The sequence below is a fragment of the Oryctolagus cuniculus genome, chromosome 7 (assembly GCF_051225735.1).
Source record: "Oryctolagus cuniculus isolate XC-2025 breed Fujian yellow rabbit chromosome 7, ASM5122573v1, whole genome shotgun sequence".
Lineage (NCBI taxonomy): Eukaryota > Metazoa > Chordata > Mammalia > Lagomorpha > Leporidae > Oryctolagus > Oryctolagus cuniculus.
The window spans coordinates 86,062,506-86,088,110 of record NC_142873.1 but is presented as its reverse complement, the minus strand read 5'-3'; the positions used below and the strand labels follow the sequence as shown (position 1 = coordinate 86,088,110).

Here is a 25,605-nt window from a genome sequence, read left to right as displayed (position 1 = left end):
TTCATTTATAAGCAATAGAAAAAGAAAGAAAACTAAAATTGTCAACTGTTATGACATTTGAAAGTGGCAAATAATACCTGAAAGAATTTCAGGAGAAAAAACATGTTATTCCACTGCAAGCTATAAAAATCTTATTTAAAACTGAAAGAAAAATTACTGTATTTTGAAATTCTCCAAGGGAAAAAACCAAATGTACAAAATACCTACACAATCCTTCACTCATGAGTAATTAATTTTTTGCAATGTATTTAAAGATGAAATGTAAAGCTTTTCAAAATAAACACAATTATCCCACAGAAAAATAATCTACTTTATTAGGACAGATGATAAAGTATTTTTGGAAGCATGATACAAAGGATCATTTACTTAGTATGGATTAACATGACCAGAATTTAGGAAAATGAAAGCCATAATTTTATGTCTCACATCACTGTGAAAATACTGAAAAGTTCCAGTTACATATCTCTAGCCTTTTGAAAAAATTAGTACTACCACTACATGATAATAATAGGAAACAGGTTAACTATGTGGTGGTGCTGGCTTCAGCAGATAGTACATTAAGAAAAGGGATATAGCAGGTAAAGACTGAAATGACAAAGAACATTGTGCTTCAAATAACTGATAAATACTTGAGCACTTAAAACAGTCCTCAGTTTGAAGTGGGGTGATGGGAGTGGAGCCCTCTAGAAATAGTTGGGCAATTTAACATTTTTTTAAATGCTTGAGGTATTTAGTAGGGAAAGCCAAAGAATGCTAGTCTCTCTACAGTGCAGGTGAAGTCCTACATAATAACAACAAATCATCAATTTCAAATGCCAACAGAGTCCTTTTTAAGAAACACTAGAATGTAGAAAAGAGAGTATATGTATGCATACCAAAAATGAATACCAGCACTGGCCAGCATCTGTTTCGTATTAATCATGGAGAAAATATGTATTACAGGAACTCATGCAAAGGAGACATGGGGAGAAGATGGGCTATCATGTGTACTTTCACAGGTGGCTGGGCAATAGGTAAGAGGAAGACAGTCTGGGATTTAGAAGAGTGACTAACCTGGGTACGTTGAGTTGACAAGGAAATCACGTAGGGACAGACCATAATGATCCATATTTGGATATGGACCAATTGTAAGAACAGAAGATTTTTTGCTCAGAATATGACTCTACCTTAATTCCCTAGCATAGTGAGCCTTTCTCTCAGGCTATCTCCTATCACTCATTAACTCCCACTCCAGTTCTAGAAACACCAAACTACTTAGTGACCTTCGAAATTTGCTACTCTATGCTTTTGCATGTGATATGCTCACTGCCAGATCATCCTTTCCCTCTGCCTAGGTAAAATCCTATACTTTTGGGCAGGTGTTATCACCTGTGATGCTGGCATTCCATACGGATGCTAGTACACATCCCTGGTGTTACACTTCTGATTCAGCTCCTTGCTAATAGCCTGGGAAAAGCAGCAGAGGATGGCCAAATATTTGGGACCCTGCTACCGATCTGGAAGAAGCTCCTAGCTTTGGCCTAGCTCAGCTCTGGCCACTGAGGCTACCTGGGGAGTGAACTGATAGATGGAGGATCTCTATCTCTCCCTCTCTCTGACTCTTTCAAATAAATAAATAAATCTCAGAAACAAAACAAAAACTGTTTCTTCTGCTTCAAAAGTATGCTCAAATTCCCCTTCCAGGAAAGTCTGTCCTGTCCTCTGCTCTCAGTGAATGACACTCTTCCATCCCAAGGCTGAGGCAATGAGCCCTCCTCTGTGCTACTTGTGTAACCCCTCAGAGCATTAACTATAATAGGCTGTAAGAATTTACCAGCATGTCTCCCCACTGACTGAATTAATTTAGAATGTCAGTGTCTTACAAGCACATAAGTCATTGGTTTCCAGTAGAAGTAAATGTCAAAATGATCTGGTGCTTTTTTTAAAAAAAAGATGTCTATGGAGCCAGTGCTGTGGTGTGTAGCCTCTGTCTGCGGCACTGGCATCCCATGTGGGCACCAGTTCAAGTCCTGGCTGCTCCACTTTTGATTCAGCTCACTGCTGATGAGCCTGGGAAAGCAGCAGAAGATGGTCCAAGTGCTTGGGTCCCTGTACCCAAGTACAAGACCCAGAGGAAGCTCCTGGCCCCTGCCTTTGGATCAGCCCAGCTCTGGCCAATGAAGCCACTTGGGGAGTGAACCAGAGGATGGAAGACCTCTTTCTCTGTCTCCCTCTCTGTAACTGTCTCTCAAATACATAAATAAATCTTTAAAAAATAAGTAAAGATGTCCTTCAGGGTAAACACTGTGGTGTAGCAGGTAAAGGTACCACCTGCTACACTGGCATCCCATATGGGCACTGGCTCACGTTCCATCTGCTCCATTTCCTTCTTTCTTTTCGTCTTCTTTCCTTTTTTTAAAGATTTATTTTTTGAAAGGTAGAGTTACAGAGACAGGGGGAAAGACAGAGAATCTACTATCTGCTGGTTCACTGCCCAGATGGCTGCAACGGTGGGGGCTGGAGCGTCTTCCAGGTCTCCCATGTGGGTTCAGGAGTGTAAGCACTTGGGTCATCCTCTGTTGCTTTCCCAGGCACACTAGCAGGGAGCTGGATTGGAAGTGGAACAGCTGGTACTTGAACCAGAATCTGTATGGGATGTTGGCACTGCAGACATCAGCTTTACGCACTACGCCACAGTGCTGGCCTCCCCACCCAGATGCTCCATTTCCAATCCAGCTCGCTGCTAATGCACCTGGGAAAGGCAGCAGAAGATGGCCCACTGCTACCCAAGTAGGAGACCTGGAAGAAGCTCTTGGCTCCTGGCTTTTATATGGCACATCCCAAAGTGTTGTGAACATCTGGAGAGTGAACCAATAGATGGAAGATTTCTCACTCCTCCCACCCCAATCTTTCAGATAAATTAGTAAGTCTTTAAGAAAAATAAAAATTAAAAAATAGAGATGTCTTAAGGCCCAACGGGTTAGCAATTTTGTTGGGCAAGCCCAAGTATCTGCATTTTTTTAGATTTATTTATCTGAAAGGCATAGTTACAGAGAGAGCGGGAAACATGGCGAGAGATCTTCCATCTGCTGGTTCACTCTCCAAGTGGCTGCAACGGCCAGAGCTGGGCTAAGCAGGAGGAGGCTTTACCCTCTTCACCACAGCAACAGCCCTCATGTATCTGCATTTTGAAACTGCTGCACAGTTAATTCTGATATGCTCTCTATATTAAAAACTGCTATATACATACAACTGACACTATTATTGTTACCATCTTACAGGATAAGGCAACAGGCAAAGAAATATAAGCAATGAGAAAAGTCTATATACATAAAGATTAAATTTTGTCATGTTTAACAAAAATTAAACATTCAAGATAAATTAGCTATATTATTATTCCTCTTTTAAAAAGCAAATACCCTGAAAACATGCATTATTTTCCTTGGTAAAAAATTCTTGAAATATGTGCTCACTTCAGCAGCACATATACTAAAAAAACTTGAAATACTTGATCTCTAACTTCCTGTAAGGCAGCAATTTCAAATGAGAGGGAGATAGGGAGAAGGAGTAAGCTTTAGGCCACATTATAGGGTACATGGGACAACACATGAGAGCAGCAGACAGTGCAAAACCAGGAAAGGCCATGACAAATTTCAACTATCAGCAATTCTGCCCATGGCCAAAGGAGGTTATCTCACAACTCATGACGCCTACAGGCAAAGAATCATTAATATTCTAAGTGACTGTTGGGGTGAAAGCATGTTTTTAGAAAGATGTACATAGTAGCAGTGTATGCAAGTGACTGAGGTAAGGAAGGTAGAGAACACTCAGAAGTCTCCCAGTAATCGTGGTGAGACAAGAAAGACCTGCACAGAATATAGCTGTTAAGTACTACAGTCAAGGAAGCAGAAAGAAAGGGACACAATCGAGAGGCATAGCATCAAGAACCAGAAAGTGATGGAAAAAGATTTGCCTAACTGAAACAGTTTGGGGATCCCAAGATGATCAAGAGTATGGATTAATTTTTTTTTCCATTTCCACAAATGCTGTGTTGGTGCTGCAGTGGAAAGCTGTACTCTCTGTGATGCTGCTATGTCACAGGAACTGCTGTACCACTGCCCATGTGGCCACAACCCTACATAAAGCCCTGTCTGGCGACCCATTAAGCTTCTTTCCTTCACACTGTTTTTCAATGTCCTTGTTGTTGCTTTCAAATTCTTCCATCATTGTTAGGACAGAGAAATCACAGGGCCAAACATTTCAATCAGTCAGTAAGTTTGTACTGAGTACCTATTACGTAATCCTCCAAAAGCTCACTGTAAAATCCACTTGTCCCTCCAGGAACATAACTGATAAACCTATCACTTCACTTTCTTTTGCTCTTATCTAAAGTCAGTGTAGGAAAGGACAAGACTATACTAGTGTTTCTAAGATACCTCACATCCCATGCTTTAATAAATTCATCATTACTTAATTACTTACTCAAGTACAACTGACATTAATAAATATATATATATAAAATGCAGTATAATTAGAATGCTGTAATTTTATCCAAAAACAAAAATTTGTAAAACACCTGTTATTTCTTTACAAGAGGGCCATCTAGTGGCTAGCTTCTAAAACAGGACTGAAGGTCATAAATAATAATTCACACTGTTTTTTAATAATGGGCAAAAGACACACACGGAGAGCTAAAGAGCTCTGGTCAAAGACGGACTGAGGCTTGTGTCACGGCTCACTAGGCTAATCCTCTGCCTGTGGCGCCGGCACCCTGGGTTCTAGGCCCAGTTGGGGCGCCGGATTCTGTCCCGATTTCTCCTCTTCCAGCCAGCTCTCTGCTGTGGCCCGGGAGGGCACTGGAGGATGGCCCAGGTCCTTGGGCCCTGCACCCGCATGGGAGACCAGGAGGAAGCACATGGCTCCTGGCTTCGGATCGGCGCAGCGGGCCAGCTGTAGCTGCCATTTGGGGGGTAAACCAATGGAAAGAAGACCTTTCTCTCTTTTTCTCTCACTGTCTAACTCTGCCTGTCAAAAAACAAAAAACAAAACAAAACAAAAGGACGGTTTGCAAACTCTTAGTTCTAAACTAAAAGAGTAGAAGAATGATAAACAGAAGGACTGGGTAGCTTAGAACTGAAGGTCAAGATCATGAAGAGAGAAACAGGTAAAAAGATCAAAAGCAGGGCCCCATTCTAGGGAACAGTTAGTCCACAACAAAAAGTCAAAACCATAATTGAATTCATGATACAAGTTGGGAATCCCTAATCTGAAATCCAAAAAACTCCAAAATCTGAAACTTTAAGGCATTTTAGGTCTTAGATTTCCTGATTAGAGATGATCTTTCAGTAAAGTGTATGAAACACTTTGGCTGGCACCACGGCTTAATAGGTTAATCCTCCACCTGCGGCGCTGGCACACGGGGTTCTAGTCCTGGTCAGGGCGCCAGATTCTGTACTGGTTGCCCCTCTTCCAGGCCAGCTGGGAGTGGCCAAGGAGTGGCCAGGGAGTGCAGTGGAGGATGGCCCAAGTGCTTGGGCCCTGCACCTGCATGGGAGACCAGGAGAAGCACCTGGCTCTTGGCTTCGGATCAGCGCGGTGTGCCGGTCGCAGCGGCCATTGGAGGGTGAACCAATGGAAAAGGAAGACCTTTCTCTGTCTCTCTCTCTCACTGTCCACTCTGCCTGTCAAAAAAATTAAAAAAAAAATTAAAAAAAAAGTAAAGTATATGAAACACTTTGAAATCTCAACACTTATAGTCCCAAGCATTCCAGGTGATATACTCAACTTGTATTACTGTGGAGGGATTCCTTAGTGAAATTCATGCTTTCAACTGGTAAGTTATAGTATACTACTTCGGTATTTGAGGTCTGAGCAATATAGGCAGGAAAATAACATGGGGGACATACACAACCAAATGAGACCTGTTATCCCAGCACAACCAAAACAATTTCCAAGTTTGATATCCAGATTCCCAAAACACTAAACATAGGGGCCGGTGCTGTGGTGTAGTGGGTAAAGCCGCCGCCGCCTGCAGTATCGGGATCCCATACGGGTGCCACTTCGTGTCCCATCTGCTCCATTTCCAATCCATCCCTCTACTATGGCCTGAGAAAGCAGTAGAAGATGGCCCAAGTCCTTGGGCCCCTATACCCACGTGGGAGACCCAGAAGCCGCCCCTGGATCCTGGCTTCAGGTCAGCCAGCTCCAGTGCTTGTGGCCACTTGGGGAGTGAACCAGTGGATGGAAGACACCTCTCTCTCTCTCTCTCTGCCTCTCCTTCTCTCTGTGTAACTCTATCAAATAAATAAATAAATCTTTAAAACAAAAACAAAAAACCACCAAGCACAAATGATAGAGTGCAGCTTAAAAAATGGAATTTTATAATACAGTGTCAGTATACTTGTTAAAGATTAAATTTGTGGGCTGGCCCCGCGGCTTACTTGGCTAATCCTCCACCTGCGGTGCCGGCACCCCGGGTTCTAGTCCCGGTTGGGGCGCCGGATTCTGTCCCGATTTCTCCTCTTCCAGCCAGCTCTCTGCTGTGGCCCGGGAGGGCAGAGGAGGATGACCCAAGTGCTTGGGCCCTGCACCCCATGGGAGACCAGGAGGAAGTACCTGGCTCCTGGCTTTGGATCAGTGCAGCGCGCCGGCTGTAGCTGCCATTTGGGGGGTGAACCAATGGAAAGAAGACCTTTCTGTCTTTTTCTCTCACTGTCTAAACTCTGTCTGTCAAAAAAAAAAAAAAAAAAAAAGGTTAAATTTGTAACCAGGAACTAGTGTTGTAGCACAGTGGGTTAGGTTGCTGCTTGCAATGTGGGAATCTCATATCGGAGTGCCAGTCACATCCTGGCTGCTCTGCCTCTGGTCCAGCTTCCTGCTAATGCACTTAGCATGATGGCAGAGGATGGCCCAAGCACTTGGGAGGCCATGTTCATGAATTGTTTAAGAATAAATAAAGTGCATTTAAGAAAATAAAGATGTAGGCAGGCCTGGCTTAGCCAGTGAAACAGCAGATGGAAGATCTCTTTCTCTGTCTTTCTCCCTCTGACAGTCATGCAGATAAATAAATAAGTAAATAAATAAACCTTAAAAGTTTACAACTAAAAATGTGTAATGGTTCTGCTGAATCTTTATTTTCTTTTATTTTTATTTTTTTATTTTTTGACAGGCAGAGTGGACAGTGAGAGAGAGAGAGACAGAGAGAAAGGTCTTCCTTTGCCGTTGGTTCACCCTCCAATGGCTGCCGCGGCCGGCGCACTGCGGCCGGCGCACCGCGCTGATCCGATGGCAGGAGCCAGGAGCCAGGTGCTTTTCCTGGTCTCCCATGGGGTGCAGGGCCCAAGCACCTGGGCCATCCTCGACTGCACTCCCTGGCCACAGCAGAGAGCTGGCCTGGAAGAGGGGCAACCGGGATAGAATCCGGCGCCCGAACCGGGACTAGAACCCAGTGTGCCGGCGCCGCTAGGCGGAGGATTAGCCTAGTGAGCCGCGGCGCCGGCCTGAATCTTTATTTTCTTAAATGTACTTAATTTATTATGAAAATAAGCAATGCATGCACATGGCCTACAATTTAAAAGATATAAAAGGGTACAAAATTGACCTTCCTGTCTCTTTCTACCCAATTTTCCTCTGGTAGCAGTTATTCGTCCCCCTAGAAATTCATGTGTTATAAATTCAATCACCAAATTCATGTTAATATCTAGAGATGGGGCATTTGGGAGGCAACTAGGATTAGATGAAGTCATAAGGGTATAGTCTCATGGTCTCATAATGCCATTCATAGATTTTGAGGAGGAAGACGCAATCTAGCATTCTTTCTCTCTCTTACCATGTGGTGTCTTCTGGCTGGTTATGGCACAAAGACACTAGAAGCGAACTAGGTTTAAGCCATGCTCCTGGATTTCCTGGTGTCCATAAATAGGTAATTTTAAAAAAATATTTATTTATTTATTTGAAAGCCAGGAGTTACAAAGAGAGAGGGAGAGACAGATCTTCTATCCGCTGGTTTACTCCCCAGATGACCATAACAGTAAGGGCTGAGCCAGCTTTAAGCCAGGAGCCAGGAGCATCACTCAGATCTCCCACATCGCTGGCAGAGGCCCAAACACTTGGGACCATCTTCTGCTGCTTTTCCCAGGACATTAGCAGGAAGCTGGACTGGAAATGGAACAGCCTGGACCCAAACCAGCAACCATATGGGACGCTGGCTTCAAATGCAGTGACTACCTTCTACCTCACAACGCTGGCCCCAAATCTTTTTTCTAATTAATACAGATGCCCTCTTTGACATATATTAAAGATTCTTTTGGTTCAGCTTGTTTTTCTGACTTTATGATAGTGTTTCTTTTGCCATACAAAATTCTTAAATTTTAAATGAATTTAGTTATTGCTTTCCATTGTGACTGCTGGATGTTTCTTCTCTTCAAGAATATTAAAAAATCCTAGTATTTTGTGGTTGGTGCTGTGGTATAGTGGGTAAAACCACCACCTTCAGTGCCAGCATTCCATATGAGCTCAGGTTTGAATTCTGGTGGCTCCACTTTTGATCCAGTTCCTTGCAAATGTGCCCGGGAAAGCAGATCCCAAGTGCTTGGACCGCTGCACTCATGTGGGAGATCCAGAAGAAGCTCCTGGCTTCTGGCTTTGGACCAGCTCAGCTGCAGCCATTACGGCAATTTGGAGAGTGGCTGATAGATCTCTCTCCTCTCTCTTTTTCTCTATCTCTGGCTCCGCCTTTCAAATAAATAAATAAATCTTAAAAAAATTATTTTCTATAGCCTCTTACTCTTCTTCTTTAGGGATTTTCTTGTACTTCTGATATTGGACTGGTGCTTCACCAATGCCCACTTGATGCCCCAAACTCAATCCATTTTCCTGAAAGTCCCTGTTACACTTTAACAATGGCTCTGATCATATTAAGTCACTGCTTTTTAAGACATGTCCATGCATAAAGAAACATAGAAAACTACGTGTCCCATAACCTGGGTATGTGCAAAGGAAAATCTAACAGGTGGAACCAAATCTAACAGGACAATCCTGGCACTTAAACACACCACTTTCAAAAGCCAAGTGGTCCCTTTAACACGGAAATCCGGAATTAAAAGTCCATGTTAACATGTTGGCTTGATTCCAAACCCCTCCAATCAGAACTTGTTTCTCTCCTATTTATTCTATAAAGATTTTCCTAAACCTCCAGGTCAGGGAGGCAGATGTGAGTCATTTCTTCTGCCTCCCGACTGGCCAGAAAAAAAGTCTTTCTTCTCAAAAGACCAGCATTGCTGAGGGAGCAAAGGCAGGAGGCCTATCTTATTCTGTACCAATTTCTTTATGTTACTCTTCAAAATGAACTTCGTTTTGTCATGAGCCCTTCCTTCCCCTAAAATAAATAAATAAGTAATCCCAATCAAAAATGACAAAGTCCCACTGATATTTTCATTAGGATCACACAGACTTAACAATCATTTAAAAAATAAATGTTACTTCTACAATACTGAGTATCAACAAGGCACTTTCTTCAGTAAAGTTTAAATTTTTTCCACATATATCTTATGTATTTCTTTCAAGCAGTCTTTTTAAAAAGTTTATTATATTATTTTTTTTTGAAGAAAGGGAGATCTTCCATCTATGGCTTTACTCCCCAGATGCCTACACCAGTCAGAGCTGGGTCAGGCAAAAGCCAGGAGCCAGGAACCAGGAATTCCACCCGGGTGGCAAGGACCCAAGTATTTGAGCCATCTTCTGCTATCTCCCAGGGTGCACATCAGCAGGAAGCTGGATCAGAAGCAGAGGTGTACTCAAACCTAGGCTAGGCACTCTGAAATGAGATATGGCCGTCAAACAGCTGCTTAAACTACTGTGCTACAACATCTGCCCCCTTTCAACAGTTTTTGATAGTTCTGGGTGAAGGTAAACATAAAATTATAAGCCCTACAAAAAGATAAAGGAGTTATTCTGAAACAGCCACTATTTTAGAGAAGTAGCTTGATATCTGCTCCGAAACAAGTTCAAGGGAGTTGTCTACTCGACAAGCATATCTATTTTTTTAACACACACAAAAAATCAATTTAAGCGTCTCTTAACTTTCCTTTATCCATTAAAGCTATCCATTAAGACATTCTTGCAAATCCACTAGTCCTCTAAAATTCACTTCCATAAGCACATTTTTTTTTTTAAATTTATTTGACAGGTAAGTTATAGATAGTGAGAGAGACAGAAAGGTCTTCCTTCCGTTGGTTCACCCCCCAAAATGGCCACCACGGCCAGAGCTGCGCCGATCCGTAGCCAGGAGCCAGGTGCTTCCTCCTGGTCTCCCATGTGGACGCAGGAGCCCAAGCACTTGGGCCATCTTCTACTGCCCTCCCGGGCCACAGCAGAGAGCTGGACTGGAAGAGGAGCAAACGGGACTAGAACCGGTACCCATAGGGGATGCTGGCAATGCAGGTGTAGGATTAGCCAAGTGAGCCATGGCATCGGCCCCATTAAGCACATTTTTGACTTCCCATATTGTTACACACCACCTTGATGATTCAATGAAAATTACAGTTCTTATTTGAAAACTTCACTTTCATTTGCAAATGATTTTAGGAAATACAGTCATAGAGATTGCCTGGGTTAGAATGAACCTATTATTCTAAGGTGCCTATGGTGTCTTCTGCACTGGTCACTTTATATAAAGAGGTAATTCAGGGGACGCCGCGGCTCACTAGGCTAATCCTCCGCCTTGCGGCGCCGGCACACCGGGTTCTAGTCGCAGTCGGGGCGCCGGATTCTGTCCTGGTTACCCCCAATCCAGGCCAGCTCTCTGCTGTGGCCAGGGAGTGCAGTGGAGGATGGCCCAAGTGCTTGGGCCCTGCACCCCATGGGAGACCAGGAGAAGCACCTGGCTCCTGCCATCGGATCAGCGCGGTGCGCCGGCCACAGCGCGTCGGCCGCAGCAGCCATTGGAGGGTGAACCAACGGCAAAAGGAAGACCTTTCTCTCTGTCTCTCTCTCTTACTGTCCACTCTGCCTGTCAAAAAAAAAAAAAAAAAAAAAAAAGTATAGGACAGTGCATAACAACAAAACATTATCTGCCTCAAAATGTCAATAGCGTCAAAAAAGAAAAGCCTTAATCCCAATCAATGATAAAAATGTTGAACAAGAATAAGCAAAATATTGGGACCTACTAAAAAAAATCTCCACGTGGACTATCATTCAGTTAGCCAGCAACTTAAAGTCTAACCTTCACATGGTTGGGGACTCGTCAGTTTAATGTATTATTCATCCAAAATCTGAATCCAGCCATTCAATATTTAGTTAGTAGCAAAAATCATTTTCCACTTAAAAATGGGCAATTTAACAAGTAATAAATGGAGTGATTCAGTTATGTGGATTTGATTTATTTTTCACTGAACCAATCCCCAGTATGGCTCTTTGAATGAAGATTACCTCATCACACTGATTTGATTAAGTCAAAACTTTACTTTGGATTATTTTAAACACATGCACAAATAGTTTCATCTCACAAGCAACTAAATGAAAGCAAATTAAGCAAAATAACACTTCGACCTTTCAAATTAGCAACAATAGTTTAAAAAGGTGTTAGTAAAGAGCTATTTAAATAGAGATTTTCACACCACATGATACAAATGGAAACAAAAACTAGTATCCCTTGAATTTATCAATAATAATAGTTCTACTCTGTAACTGGAGAAACCCAGGAATAAATCACCTAGGTAGTTTAGCTTAAGATCGCATAGATCGTGTAACTTGGCGGGTGTCGTGGCTCACTTGGCTAATCCTCCACCTGTGGCGCCGGCACCCCAGGTTCTAGGCCAGGTCGGGGCGCCAGATTCTGTCCCAGTTGATCCTCTTCCAGTTCAGCTCTCTGCTGTAGCCTGGGAAGGCAGAGGATGGCCCAAGTGCTTGGGCCCTGCACCCCATGAGAGACCAGGAGGAAGTACCTGGCTTCTGGCTTTGGATTGGCGCAGCGCGCCGGCTGTAGCTGCCATTTGGGGGGTGAACCAACGGAGGGAAGACCTTTCTCTCTGTCTCTCTCTCACTGTCTAACTCTGCCTGTCCAAAAAAAAAAAAAAAAAAAAAAAAAAAAATCGCATAACTTGGAAGAGGTTGATGGTTGATCAAAAGTTTGAATTCAGATAGCCTGATTCCAATTTGTACCACTAATCATTCCATTTTACTATCTCTATTATATAGAATTTTTTAAACAACTATTTAAAAGGGCCAAAATTGACAAGACAAAATTAAAGGATACAGAGACTAGTTGAAACATTTACAATGAATGTAACAGACCAAGATTTTTAAAACTGCAAGACATGTATAGAGGCATTTCTTAAGAAGGAATGAATATTTCAAGAGTTCAATCTCATTAATAATCAAAGATATTCAATACATTCTGACAATATACAAGGAAGCCCTCCCCTCATACTTTTATAATGAGAATAAAAGTGTTACTGTTATTTTTTTTCTTTCTTTCTTTTTTTTTTTTTGACAGGCAGAGTGGACAGTGAGAGAGAGAGACAGAGAGAAAGGTCTTCCTTTTTGCCGTTGGTTCACCCTCCAATGGCCGCCGTGGCCTGCGTGCTGCGGCCGGCGCACCGCGCTGATCCGATGGCAGGAGCCAGGTGCTTCTCCTGGTCTCCCATGGGGTGCAGGGCCCAAGCACTTGGGCCATCCTCCACTGCACTTCCTGGCCACAGCAGAGAGCTGGCCTGGAAGAGGGGCAACCGGGACAGAATCTGGCGCCCCGACCGGGACTAGAACTGGGTGTGCCGGCGCTGCAAGGAGGAGGATTAGCCTAGTGAGCCGCGGCGTCGGCCCAGTTGTTACTGTTATTTTTTTAAGGGGTGCTTCTTTCAAAAGTAAAAAGGAACACAGTTATTCTACTTAATTGGAAAGTAGAAAATGGTCACAAATATGGGAAATAGTAAATAAATTAGGATACCGTTCTGGTTGGACTACTACTTCATGATACATCTTTAAATGAAAAATCTAGCTGCAAGAAAAAAAGTATGCGAATTTATTCATAAAAATAATACTTAATCTGGGGAATTATACAACTTTTTACGTTTTTACTTAAAGATTTAATGTCATTCTTTCCCTTATTATTTGTAAATGGAAAAAGTATGATTAGAAGGAAACATTACAAAAGGTAGATTGTGGAATTACAATTGTTATTTTCCTTAAAAATTTATGATGAATATATATATTATTTTTACAACAGCTTCTATATACTGATTTCCTCCTCTGTCCCAGTTAACTACATAGGTGAAATAATATAGTTAAAGGCTAAGGAAGCTATCATGAAGTCCATTTTACAAATGTGAAAGAAGCCAACAACTTAATCCTAAGACTATTATGCATGATGTTTATAATGCCCCTTTAGGAAAAAGCTAAGAACATTAAGAAAACCATCCCCAAATCTCTGTTAATTCTTGAGCAAAAGATTAATGCAAGAACAGCTTGATTTGCCATTTCAGACCTGAGGTGTCCAAAATAACAGAAGATACTAATTTCGTTATCAAACTCAGAATACATGCTGTGTGTAATATTCTTGAGAGAAATTTCCATAAACATTCATGTTTATGAATCTATTCATGCATCTAGAATCATAAAAATATTACACTTGAGACTAAATGCTTTTTAGTACCAAAATTAATCTCAGATGATAATCATTGAGTGATTTCCTTCATAAAACAGGAACATATAATTGAGAAGGTATGTAACAGTCACCCTAAATTTCAAATAAATTATTTCAATTTCTAAATATGTCAGTTTCAAAATACACAAAGGAATCATCTTGTACTTGATAAATGAAAGGATTATTTTACTTACAAAAGCCATTGAAGAAAAGGGAAAATCACTATTGAAAATATTTAAACATATAAAATAAATGGAAAATATCATTTTTTAATTATATAACATATTCTGAAAAAGACAGAAGTTTTATTAGAATAATAATTCTGATAGCTGTCTTTTCAATATTCGGATAGTAAAACTGTGAAAGAACCTTAAAGTTTATCTAGCCTAACCAATAGCTCACAAAGATGAGGTTCAGAGAAATAAAGTAACTTGATCAAGGTCCCATAATTATTAAGAGGTTGAAGAGCAAAAAGATCCGATTCTACACCTACAATCTTGATTTTTAAAAGATATTATTCTAATTTAGTTGACTAATTATAGTACACTCCTTTGGGGTTCAATGGACATTATTTGCTGGACCCCCAAGGATTCCAAAATTCAAGGATGCTTTAGTCTCTTATATAACCTATGCTTTTCTTTTGGAATACTTTAAAACATCTGTAGATTACTTATAATTAATGCTATGTGAATAGCTGTTTTATTGTGTTCTTTAGAAAATGACAAGGGAAGAGAGAGTCAAGATGGTGGAATAGGGAGGGAACTTACTGCTCTAGTATAGGGGAATATAGTTAAAAAAAAAAGTGTAAAGACCACAGTCACAGGTAAGAGTTAGAGAGAAAATGGCAGAAGAAACTCCAAAAATTTAGAGGGGCACTGTGGACCTACATGGAGCGGGTGGACGTGCACAACTCAGGACCCCAGCAGCTGAGAGCCTCAGCACCAGCTGTGGAGTGAGGTGAAAACAGACTGGAGTAGCCTAAGCCACTGGCAATAAAGCTGCAGGAAGAGCCTGGCAGGGGTTGGGCTTGGAGCACTATGGGTAACAGTATACCTGCTAACCTAGAAAAAAAAGGGGGTACATTTCTCTTTCCCCAGCACTAGCATCCTGTAACTAGCCGAGAGAGGGCATGTTGCATTTTTGGATATATACAACAGTTGTGCCAGCTCCTGTTTGCACACCCACCAACTGACAGGAGATGCCTGAGTCTGGCTGGGAGAACTGACAGAGGGCTGGGCGCTCGTGACTGTGGGAGCCTTGTGTGCTGGGACTGCGAAAACACTGTGGCTGTGTGGGAGAGCGTAGGGTATGGCCCGGACTTTGGACAATCACTGTTGGCGGCTCTACATACTTGGGTCTTCCTTATTTCCTGGTGAGGGTCACTGCTGCAGGATCTATGATCATACTGAGGACTACAAGAATCCTTTGTGTGGTTCTTGTGATAGCATGGATGAAAACTGTAACCACCGGGGCCAGCGCCCAAGTACTGGTCTCCTTTGAGTAGAGGAGGTGGCGTGAGACTATGCCAACAGAGCTGAGGAAGCCTCCCCTCCACTAAAAGGAAAAAAACAAAAAAGATTTACCATGCCCAACTTGGGTGTCAACATGGACAACTACCCTCACCTTGAAGCACTGAACAGAGCTCCATGACCACAAGCCTCTGTGAAACAACAGACACTGTACTCTAAGCCACAGAGGCATAGTTTAAAGATGAAAGCCATCACAGGAAAACAACAACAACAACAAGAATCACCAGATGCCTAATAATATATGCAACCTTTTAGGAAACAAGAATAAGGAAGACAATATGATGTGCTCAAAACATCAAAACACTTCAATACTAGAATATGAAGATGAAGAAACCAAGGAAATGCCAGAAACAGAATTCAAAAAATTGATTGTAGAATTAATCAGAAGCAAATTCATGAACTAAAGAAATCTGTACATGACATGAATGAAAATTTTCCCACAAAATTGAGATTTTAAAGAGAAATCAAAATGAAATATTGGAAATGAAGAATTCATAGAACAAATAAAAATGCAGTGGAAAGCCTTAACTATAGACTTGGTGAGGCAGAAGAAAGAATATCTGAGATAAAGACAAATCTGGAAATTTTACAGTCAGACCCAAAAAAGAAGAAATTAGAAAACTAAAAACAGTGGTAGAGATCTATAGGATAATATCAAATAACCCAACATATAGGTCTTAGGAGTTCCTGTATGCAAGGAAAGAGAGAATGAATTAGAAGGCCTTTTTAGTGAAATAATTACAGAAAACTTTCCCAAATTGGAGAGAAAAAGGGACGTCCAAGTACAGAAAGCACGTAGTACTACTAACAGACATGACCAGAAAAGATCTTCACCACGAAACACTGTAGTCAAACTCTCCACAGTAAAACATAAAGAAAAGATTCTAAAATGTGCATGAGAGAAACGGCAGATTACTTTCAGAGGATCTCCAATTACATTCACAGATAACTTCTCATCAGAAACCCTACAGGCTAGGAGAAATGGCAAGATATAGTCCAAGTCTTAAGAGAAAAAAAATGTCAACCCAGAATACTGTGCCCTGAAAACCTCTCATTTACGAATGAAGGTGAAATAAAGACCTTCCATAACAAACAGAAATTGAAGGAATTTGTCACCACCCACCCAGCCTTACAAAAGATGCTTAAGGACATGCTACACAGAGAAACACAGAAACATGGTCGTCACCATGAAAGAAAGCAAACGTGGCCGGTGCCATGGCTCAATTGGCTTGGGGAGTGAACCAATGGAAGGAAGACCTTTCTCTCTGTCTCTCTCACTAACTCTGCCTTTCCAAAAAAAAAAAAAAAAAAAAAAAAAAAAAAAAAAAAAAAGCAAAGGTAAAAAAATCTCAAAGGAAATCCAAAGTAAACAATAGGAATATTTATGGGAAAATGGCAGGCCCAAGTCATTAGGTATCTATAGTCACCTTGAATGTGAATGCCCCCAACTCTCCAGGAAAAAGACATACAGTGGCTGAATGGATTAAAAAACAAAACCCAACTATTTGCTGCCTAAAAGAAACACAGCTCACCAACAGATACCCACAGACTGGAAATGAAAAGATGGAAAAAGATATTCCATGCTATCAGAAACCAAAACAGCTGATGTAGCCATTCTAATATCAGACAAAATAGACTTTAACATGAAAACTATTAAAATAGACAAAGAAGGGCACTATGTAATGATTACGGGATCAATTTAACAGGAAGATGTGACTATTATAAATGTACGTGCACCTAATTAAAGGGCACCTGGATATTTAAAACAAATGTTAATGGATCTAAAGGGAGATATACTCCAATATAACAGTATAGGGGACTTCAATACTCCACTTTCAGTAATGGACAAATTAACTACACAGAAAGTCAACAAACAACAGAGTTAATCGATACTATGGACCAAAAGAACCTAACAGATATCTACAGAAATTTTCATCCTACAGATGCAGAATAAACATTCTTCTCACCAGTGCATGGAACTTTCTCTAGGAGAGACCACATACTAGGCCATAAAGCAAGTATCAGAATATTTAAAAATAAATCAAAATCACACCATGTATCTTCTCTGACCTCAATGCAATGAAGATGGAAATCAACAGTAAACCAATGGAAAAGGAAGACCTTTCTCTCTCTCTCTCTCACACTGTCTAACTCTGCCTGCCAAAAATAAATAAATAAATAAAAATTTAAAAAACAATTAAAGAAAGGAAGAGAGAAGATTAAAAAAAATGGAAAAATCTTCCATGTTTATGGATTGGAAGAATTAATATCATCAAAACGTCCATATAACCAAGAGCAATTTACAGATTCAATGCGATACCAAGGACATTCTTCTAAAGACACAGAAAAAATGATGCTGAAATTCAAAAGACACACAGGAGACCCCGAATAGCTAATGCAATTGTAAACAACAAAAACAAAGCTGGAAACATCACAGTATCAGATTTAAAAGATATACTACAGGGCAGTTATAATCAAAACAGCCTGGTACTGTACAAAGACAGATGGATAGACGAATGGAACAGAATAGAAACGCCAGAAATCAATCTGTGCATCTACAAACAAGTTATCTTTGACAAAATGTACGAAGGATGATATAATAGCTGAACTGTTCCAACTTAAACTCACCACTTTATCCATAAAGTCCCTGAAATATTTTCATGGTATCCTAATTCTCAGAAACAGTTTATTTCCAATGGACAAATTTCAGTGTTCTAGAGCAATGCTACTCAAAGCATGTTTTCCAAACAATTGGTATCATTGAGGAGCTTGTACAAACTCTAATTCATGCCTACTAAAATAAATCACAACAAGTGCATGTCATAAGATATCTGATGATTTTCTATTAACATTATTAACACACACTCATAAAATGCAAGCCCAAAATTGTATGAGTCACATGACATGCAATTACCACAGTTATCTTGTAAATCTAGAGATCACGCATTGGATAGCAATATTCTCTAACAAACCAAGCCTTAAAGGATATACCTGTCAAATCATAACAACTGATATACTAAAAAAGAATCTAGAAACTTACTTTTTATCAAAGAATGTTGAATTCTCTTTCCTCTTGGTGAATCCATTGGGTAAAAGTTTTAGATTAATACCTTGCCTTCGGGCACGATTTTTCAAAAAGTACATCTGCCAAAACAAATAGAAATTTAAAATTTAAAACACTTTAAATATCAGAAGTAATACAATGTTCAAAACCATTACTTACCATGTTTCACACACATACACATATACATACACATATACATGTGTCTCCCACTGCCTCTCAAATAAAAATTAAAAAAAAAAATCCTCATTCACATTACACCAACAGATAATAAAACATTTAAAAGATGCCCAGTTAAAACAGCAGCAAAAATTAAGTGCTCAGGAAGAATTCTAACAAACACATGTAAGACATTTACTGAGAAAATTACATACAAAGAGATGTTAAAGGAAACCCGAACAAATGCAAACAGCACTGAATAGCTATCTATACTTTCACCCATGAGTAAAATGGGGGGACTAACAGATAACAAATTTCAGTTAAAAAACAATTAGAGAGGACAGAGAGAGGTTGGTGATGGGTACAAAAACACAGTAACATAGGAGGAAGAAGTTCTAGTGTTTTATTGCTCAGTGTGATGACTAGTTAACAATAATTTACTGTAGGTTTCCAAATGGCTAGAAGGATTGATTTTGAAATGTCCTGATAGAAAATGTTTGAGAAGTTGGGTATATAAATTACTGGGTTTCGATCATTACTCATTGTATATATGTATCTAACCAACATACTATATCCTATAAATATGTAGAATTATTATGTGTCATTTAAATTTATTTAATTTGCAAAAGAAAAAAACTACAATAAAGTATAGATAAGTAAACCAACAGAATGGAATAGACAGACCAGATACTGTCCCAAGCATCTGAATGCTTGATATATGACAAAGGTGGTCCTGCAGAGCGGTAAAGAAAGGATGAACTTTGAAATATTGGTGTGAAGAACTGGATTATCCTTATGGAAAGTCAAAGGGACTTCTACTTTATAAGATCAACTGCAGGCAGTTTAAAGGACATATGTGTGAAATATAATACTATATGCTTTCAGAAAATAATTACGGGAGAGTATCTTCATAACTTCAAAATAGGGAAGAATTTCTTTATAAACACATATAACTATCAACTTAAAGAAAACAAATGAAAAATTTGGCTTATTAAAATTTAATAATATTTTTCTCCAAAGACACTATAGAGTGAAAAAATAAGCCACAGAACAGAAGATAACTGTAATATATGATCAGTTCTTTACTAGTATCCAAGAAATACAAAGATTTTCTATAAACCAGCAGGGTAAAGAAAGTTAACAAATGAAAAGATGAGCAAAAGACTTGAACAGGCATTCCACAAAAGAGGAAATCCATAGAAATAAGTAAAATGTTTGAAGAGTGTTTAACCATTCCAAGAATCAGATGGCAAAGTTAAGGAGCCAACATGGCCATCAGCATCACATATAAGCACCAGTTAAGAGTCTTGGCTGCTCCACTTTCCCCCTGGCTCTTTGCTAATGCACCTGGGAAGGCAGTGGAAAATGGCTCAAGTAATTAGGCCCCTGCTACCCATATGGGAGACCTGGATAGAGTCCCCGGCTCCCAGCTTTTGGCCTGGCCCAGACCCTGCTGTTGTGGCCACTGTGGAGCAAACTAGCAGATGAAGACATTCCCTACTCCCTATAATTCTAAAAAACAAAAGGCTTGTGCAAATTTTAAATCACAAAAATTACATAGTCATCAGACTGACAAAAGTTCTGACTAAAAAGTATTATAGAGAATGTAAGAATGCATACATTTACACACTTCTGGTGGGGGTGTAAACTGGTATGTATAACCACTTTAGAAAAGGTCTTGATGTCAATTAGACAAACTGAAGATGAAGGTATGAATACTCCACACAAAGAAATTCCTCACCCAAGTACAAATACCAGAAAAAAACATGTGCATATGTAAACTGTAATTCTTTTTTTTTTTTTTAAAGATTTATTTATTTGGGGTTGGGTCTGTGGCGCAGTGAGTTAACGCCCTGGCCTGAAGTGCCAGCATCCCATATGGGTGCCGGTTCAAGACCTGGCTGCTCCTCTTCCAATCCAGCTCTCTGCTATGGCTTGGGAAAGCAGTAGAAGATGGCCCAAGTGCTTGGGCCCCTGTACCTGCGTGGGAGATCCAGAAGCTCCTGGCTCCTGGCTTCAGATCAGCGCAGCTCCGGCTGTTACAGCCAACTGGGGAGTGAGCCAGCGAATGGAAGACTATTCTCTCTCTTTCTCTCTCTCTCTCTCCTCTCTCTGTAACTCTGACCTTCAAATAAATAAATAAATCTTTTTTTTAAGAGAGTTTTTTTTTTTAAAGAGTTTTTTTTTAAAGAGATTTTTTAAAGGGGGGGGGGAGGGAGGGAGAGAGAGAGAGAGAGAGAGAGAGTGAGAGTGTGTGAGAGAGAAAGAGAGAGTGAGAGGTCTTTAATCCACTGGCTCACTCCCCAGTTGGCTGCAATAGCCAGAGCTGAGCTGACCAAAGCCAGGAGCCAGGAGCTTCTTCTGGGTCTCCCATGCGATTATAGGGGCCCAAGGACTTGGGCCATCTTCCACTGCTTTCCCAGGCCATAGCAGAGAGCCGTATGGGAAGTGGAGCAGCCAGGACTCGAACCAGCACCCATATGGGATGCCAGCACTGCAGGTGGTGGCTTTACCCAGTACACCACAGCACCAGCCCCCACAAACTGCAATCAAAAGCACAAGTGTTCATAGTAGCACAGTTTCTAGATTTTTTTGTCATTAAAAAGTCTAAGAACAAAAGAATGGACACATAAACTGGGACATGAACCTAAGAGACAACATTCAGAAATGAAAAGAGATGAAGGAAGAGCACAAGAAGTTGGCAGGTAACTTTTTGGAAAGCTGGTTATGGTCTAATTCTACACTGGGTAGATATAAACATGGTCACTTTATAATTATTCATTAAATTGTATTTCTAATTCATAATTTTTTACATGTATGCTTATTTCATAATAAAAAATTAATTTATCTTCAGGTAGAATTTTAATTCTAACTAATTAAACTTGAGAAAAAATAGTCAATCAGCAGTAGTTTCAAGATATACGTAATGTCAGGGCTGGCGATGCGGTGTAGCAGGTTAAGCATCCTCCTGTGGCACTGGCATTCATATGGATGCTGGTTCTGTCCCAGTGCTCCTCTTCTGATCCATCTCTCTGCTATGGCCTGGGAAAGCTGAAGAAGATGGCCCAAGTGCTTGGGCCCTTGCACCCGTGTTGGAGACCAGAAGCAGCTCCTGGCTCCTGGCTTCAGACAGTCTCAGCTTTGGCCACTGTGGCCACTTAGGGAGTGAACCAGTGGATGGAAGACTTCTCTCTAGGTCTCTCCCTGTGTATGCAACTCTGCCTTTCAAATAAATAAAATCTTTACAAAATAAATATGGGTAATGTCATGTCTGTACCAACAAAGTAAGTTATTTAATTAGTATTAAAATTCTTCAATACTAAAATGTTCTGAAAAATGAACATAATTCTGTGATGTGATTGAAGACAGAAATAACAAAGATTTAGAATAATATTACTTGGGAAAGTATTTCAAATTTTACAAAGTGCTTAAGGAATAAAAAGGGGATGCAAGAGTATGAAAATCAAATTCATCAGAACAGTAAGTCCTGCTAGCACTTCCTTCAAAACTGGACTTGAATCACTTGTTAATAACTAAAAGTTTCCATTTTTCCTTAGACTACATTCGGAACACCCTGGTTTCCCTAACTCTGTTCCACATTCTCTTCTTTACTTACTTCAGTCACTCTGCCCCTCTTTTAATTCCCTGAACCAACCAACCTTCTCAGATGCTTACTTTTGCATTCATCTCTACCTGTAACAGTCTGCCTCAAGTCACATGACCATCTCTTTCCTATCATTCAGATCACTATGGAAATCTCTCATGCTTTTGCTGACCACTGTATTGAAAATAGTACTCTGATTATCTTCTAACAAATAGCATTTTCATTCTCTTTAATCTCGTGAACTATATATTTTACAAGCATTTAACTTGCTCTGAAATTATATTTGTTTCTCTATTCACCTTCTGTCTCTCCCACTCATTTCTTCTCTGTCCCAGTATAATATAAACTCTACAGTATTTTTGGTTACTACTGCAGCCCTAGTAACTATAATAGCTCAAACCACAGCAGTCACTTAATTAAGGGGGAAAAAAATGAAAGTGGAAGAAATTATAACTGGAAGAAATTAGGATACTTACATGTTTATTGCTTATTGGTCTTTTTAAGAAAATATCTCTAGAAATATGGTCTGCTGTTCTTGCCACATCTTCCAAAAATCTATAATCTAAAATTTCAATTAGAAATTTTAATTAGAAAATAAACAAATGACATCTACTAATGACCGGTAGACATCAACCTGCTACATATATATATATATATATATATTTAAGATGGCTTACCACTTAGTAGATTCATTTCAGTAAACTGTTGTATGGAAACATATGCAGTTTTATTTCTAACTCCATTACATGTCAGTTCCACTTTGTGTTTCTTTACACAGGGCAAACTGAAGAACAAAGAGGAAGTGCTTTTATATTTTAAAGCAAGAAAGACACAGGTAAAGGCACAGGTAATAAGGAAAGAAGTGACATACATACCTGCAGGAGTATCGCATACAACGTGGACATCTGTACTTTGCTTCTTCTGTACCACAAGTTTCACACCTATAAAAGTTCACACAGAACTTATTGACTTATTAAACATTAATTCTACTTACCTATTTATAAACTTTGAATGTGGATTCAAATGTTACAATTTCTAGATATATAATGAATAAAGTAAAAGTAATCTGATATTTAATACCTTTCAGTTTGAAAATCCTCGAAACTGTGTCCAAATACAATGTTAATGACACATAATTCAAGAAAATATGTGTTAAATTATTTTACAAATGACCTCACTTTTGACTCTTTTTTTTTTTTTCTACGTTAATCAGAGATGGGATTATTCACTAATATTTTAACTTGTAATTCCTGGCAATCTAATAGTAAGTGTGTGCCAGAGGTCCAAACTATGGGCTATGTTTTTATATTTTAAAAGCACACACACAAGAAATAGAATGCAGTATTAGACCCAGTCAAATTTACAAGGTAGCTGTAGCATCTTTTTTCCTCAACTCCAATCCTAACCTAGGATGGGAATCAAAATAACCTAGAAATGTTACTACCCATCAGTTCTTGTCACCTGCTCTTCTAGAAGTTCTGAATGCTGACCACATAACTACATTTCTTCTATTTGGTCCACTGTGTCCTAGACAGCAATGTTCCCAAGAATTTGACGATTACTGATTTCCCATGTTGTCACATGATCACATGTTCGCCGTACCCATATAGAAGCTTGACAGCTGAGTTCAACTGCATTTTGATCTAATTTTAACATAGCCCACTTCATCACTGTTGGTTTTATTAGACTCCCTCAGTTCTCTCACAAAAGAATAAGGAGTCAAGAACATTACTAAGTTAGCAGATCCGGCTCCAAAGGGTCTTCTGGTCCCCAGAGTTTTTACTTCCTAACTTGGTCACTACTCATTAGACACTGCCACTGAATCTTCTGGCTGGCAACACCTCTCCCTTTCCAACCCCTTCCCTCCTGGAATCTTACTCGGACTCCGGGAAACCAAACTTGCGCCTACTGTTCCTTACTCCACCTTCTGCGGATGGTGCGTTCCTTCACTCTGGGCAACACAGGACTCCACAGTTTTACTGCCTCAACGGGATTTCCCGCTGCCCTACCTTGACATGGCCAGCTTCCGCTTGCAGCCCACCGAGGCGTTCACCTGCGGCTCTTCGCTATCCTTTGAGTCATCCGTCACTGCTTTCTCCAGGAAATCCTTCTCTTCTTTCACATGCTCCCCGTCCAGCACCTTCTCCTCTTTTACGCTCGCCCCAACACACAGCTCCTCTTTTATCTCCAACTTGGCCTCCCTCTCTCCCTTCACTTCCGGCCAGTCTATCCCCTCTTCCTTCACCTCTAGTTCATCCACCCTCTCTTTTTTCACCAACAAACTGTGGTCCACCTCCTGCTTCACCTCCAATACACCTGCTTTCTCATCCTCCGCCTCCTGCTTTACCCCCTGGCCACCCGTCACGCCTTCTTCTGCATCCGAGCAGTCCATAATTTCTTGCTTCACAACCGTCAAGTCCATTCGCATTTCCTCTGCCCTTTGTCCACCCCCTTCCTCTTCATCCTCTGTCTTCCTCACTTCTGTCAGTCCATCTGGCATCCCAGGTAAGTCCCTGTCTCTCTCCCCCTCTGACTCCGGACAGAGCCGCGCCCCCTCAGCTACCCTCTGGAGACCTCCTTCCGAGGTCCCTCCACTTTCCGCAGCGAACTCCATCAGCTCACGACCGCCGGCCTCCGCCGTCACTCCGTCTTGCAATGTGGGCGCTCCACGAGAGCAGAAAGAATTACCAGCTGCCAACACAGAAACCTTCCCACGTGCGTACCACACCGGCAAGCAGAAGCCAAAAACGCCTGTGCTTGAGATCTCCGGGACCGCCGTAAAACCACGCTTCCGCACTTCGCCACTTTACGACTTTTAGCGCTCTTTACGGCTCTGCGGCGGTCCGTCCTGGATCCTCCGAGAGGGCCTGCGTGAGGCCACACCCTGTGGGACTCCCGCCTCTGGGGCGGGGCTTCTGTGCACGCTGGAGCCGGTGGGTAGCGGACCGCACTCCACTTCCCCAGTGCAAAGCTTGACGTTCTCGGCGTGAAGAGAGGGAATCCGAACGCTTGCAGTCGTGAAATGTGAAGACCCACCCTAATCGGTATCAACAGTTAAATCCAATCTATAAAAATAGAGGACACGCAAAGTTACGCCTTTCCAAGCCTCAGTGTCTTCACCCGTGGCAAGGTTGGTATTGCAGCCTTCCTAGTGCTCCTGCGAAGATGAGTCATGCGTGAGAACCAGCTAGCCGTGATTTAACACGAATTCAGTATATGATGGTCGATATTACTAGGGATCGCGATAGGTTTCAGATAGAAGGGACGCTGTTTGATTCTTTCAACACTTTAAACAGCCCTCATATCTGTTCCCCAGTGCCAGTATTCTATAGGTTCATTGAAAGAACACTTTATATTATTTTTTTTATTTTTATTTTTTTTTATTTTTGACAGGCAGAGTGGACAGTGAGAGAGAGAGACAGAGAGAGAAAGGTCTTCCTTTGCCGTTGGTTCACCCTCCAATGGCCGCCGCTGCAGCCGGCGCACCGCGCTGATCCGATGGCAGGAGCCAGGATCCAGGTGCTTTTCCTGGTCTCCCATGGGGTGCAGGGCCCAAGCACCTGGGCCATCCTCCACTGCACTCCCTGGCCATAGCAGAGAGCTGGCCTGGAAGAGGGGCAACCGGGACAGAATC

General features: G+C 41.0%; 1 protein-coding gene across 6 annotated transcripts in view; it reads right to left on the bottom strand.

Annotated features, from left to right (window-relative positions):
- Nucleotides 1-24,850, bottom strand: part of ZNHIT6 (zinc finger HIT-type containing 6) — a 67,296-nt gene extending 42,446 nt beyond the window's left edge. For 4 of the 6 annotated variants that reach the window (XM_002715882.6, XM_051856297.3, XM_051856298.3 and 1 more), the window contains exons 1-5: nt 23,981-24,850; nt 22,847-22,912; nt 22,649-22,755; nt 22,448-22,533; nt 18,188-18,291 (exon numbers count right to left, since the gene is read on the bottom strand). In XM_002715882.6, coding sequence (XP_002715928.2) covers nt 18,188-18,291; nt 22,448-22,533; nt 22,649-22,755; nt 22,847-22,912; nt 23,981-24,585 — 968 coding nt within the window. In that variant the 5' untranslated portion in view covers nt 24,586-24,850. Of the gene's footprint in view, nt 1-5,548; nt 5,661-18,187; nt 18,292-22,447; nt 22,534-22,648; nt 22,756-22,846; nt 22,913-23,980 lie in introns of all 6 variants that reach the window. The other 2 variants (XR_016237213.1, XR_016237214.1) reach the window with 1 other exon arrangement.
- Nucleotides 24,851-25,605: the final 755 nt, after the last annotated feature.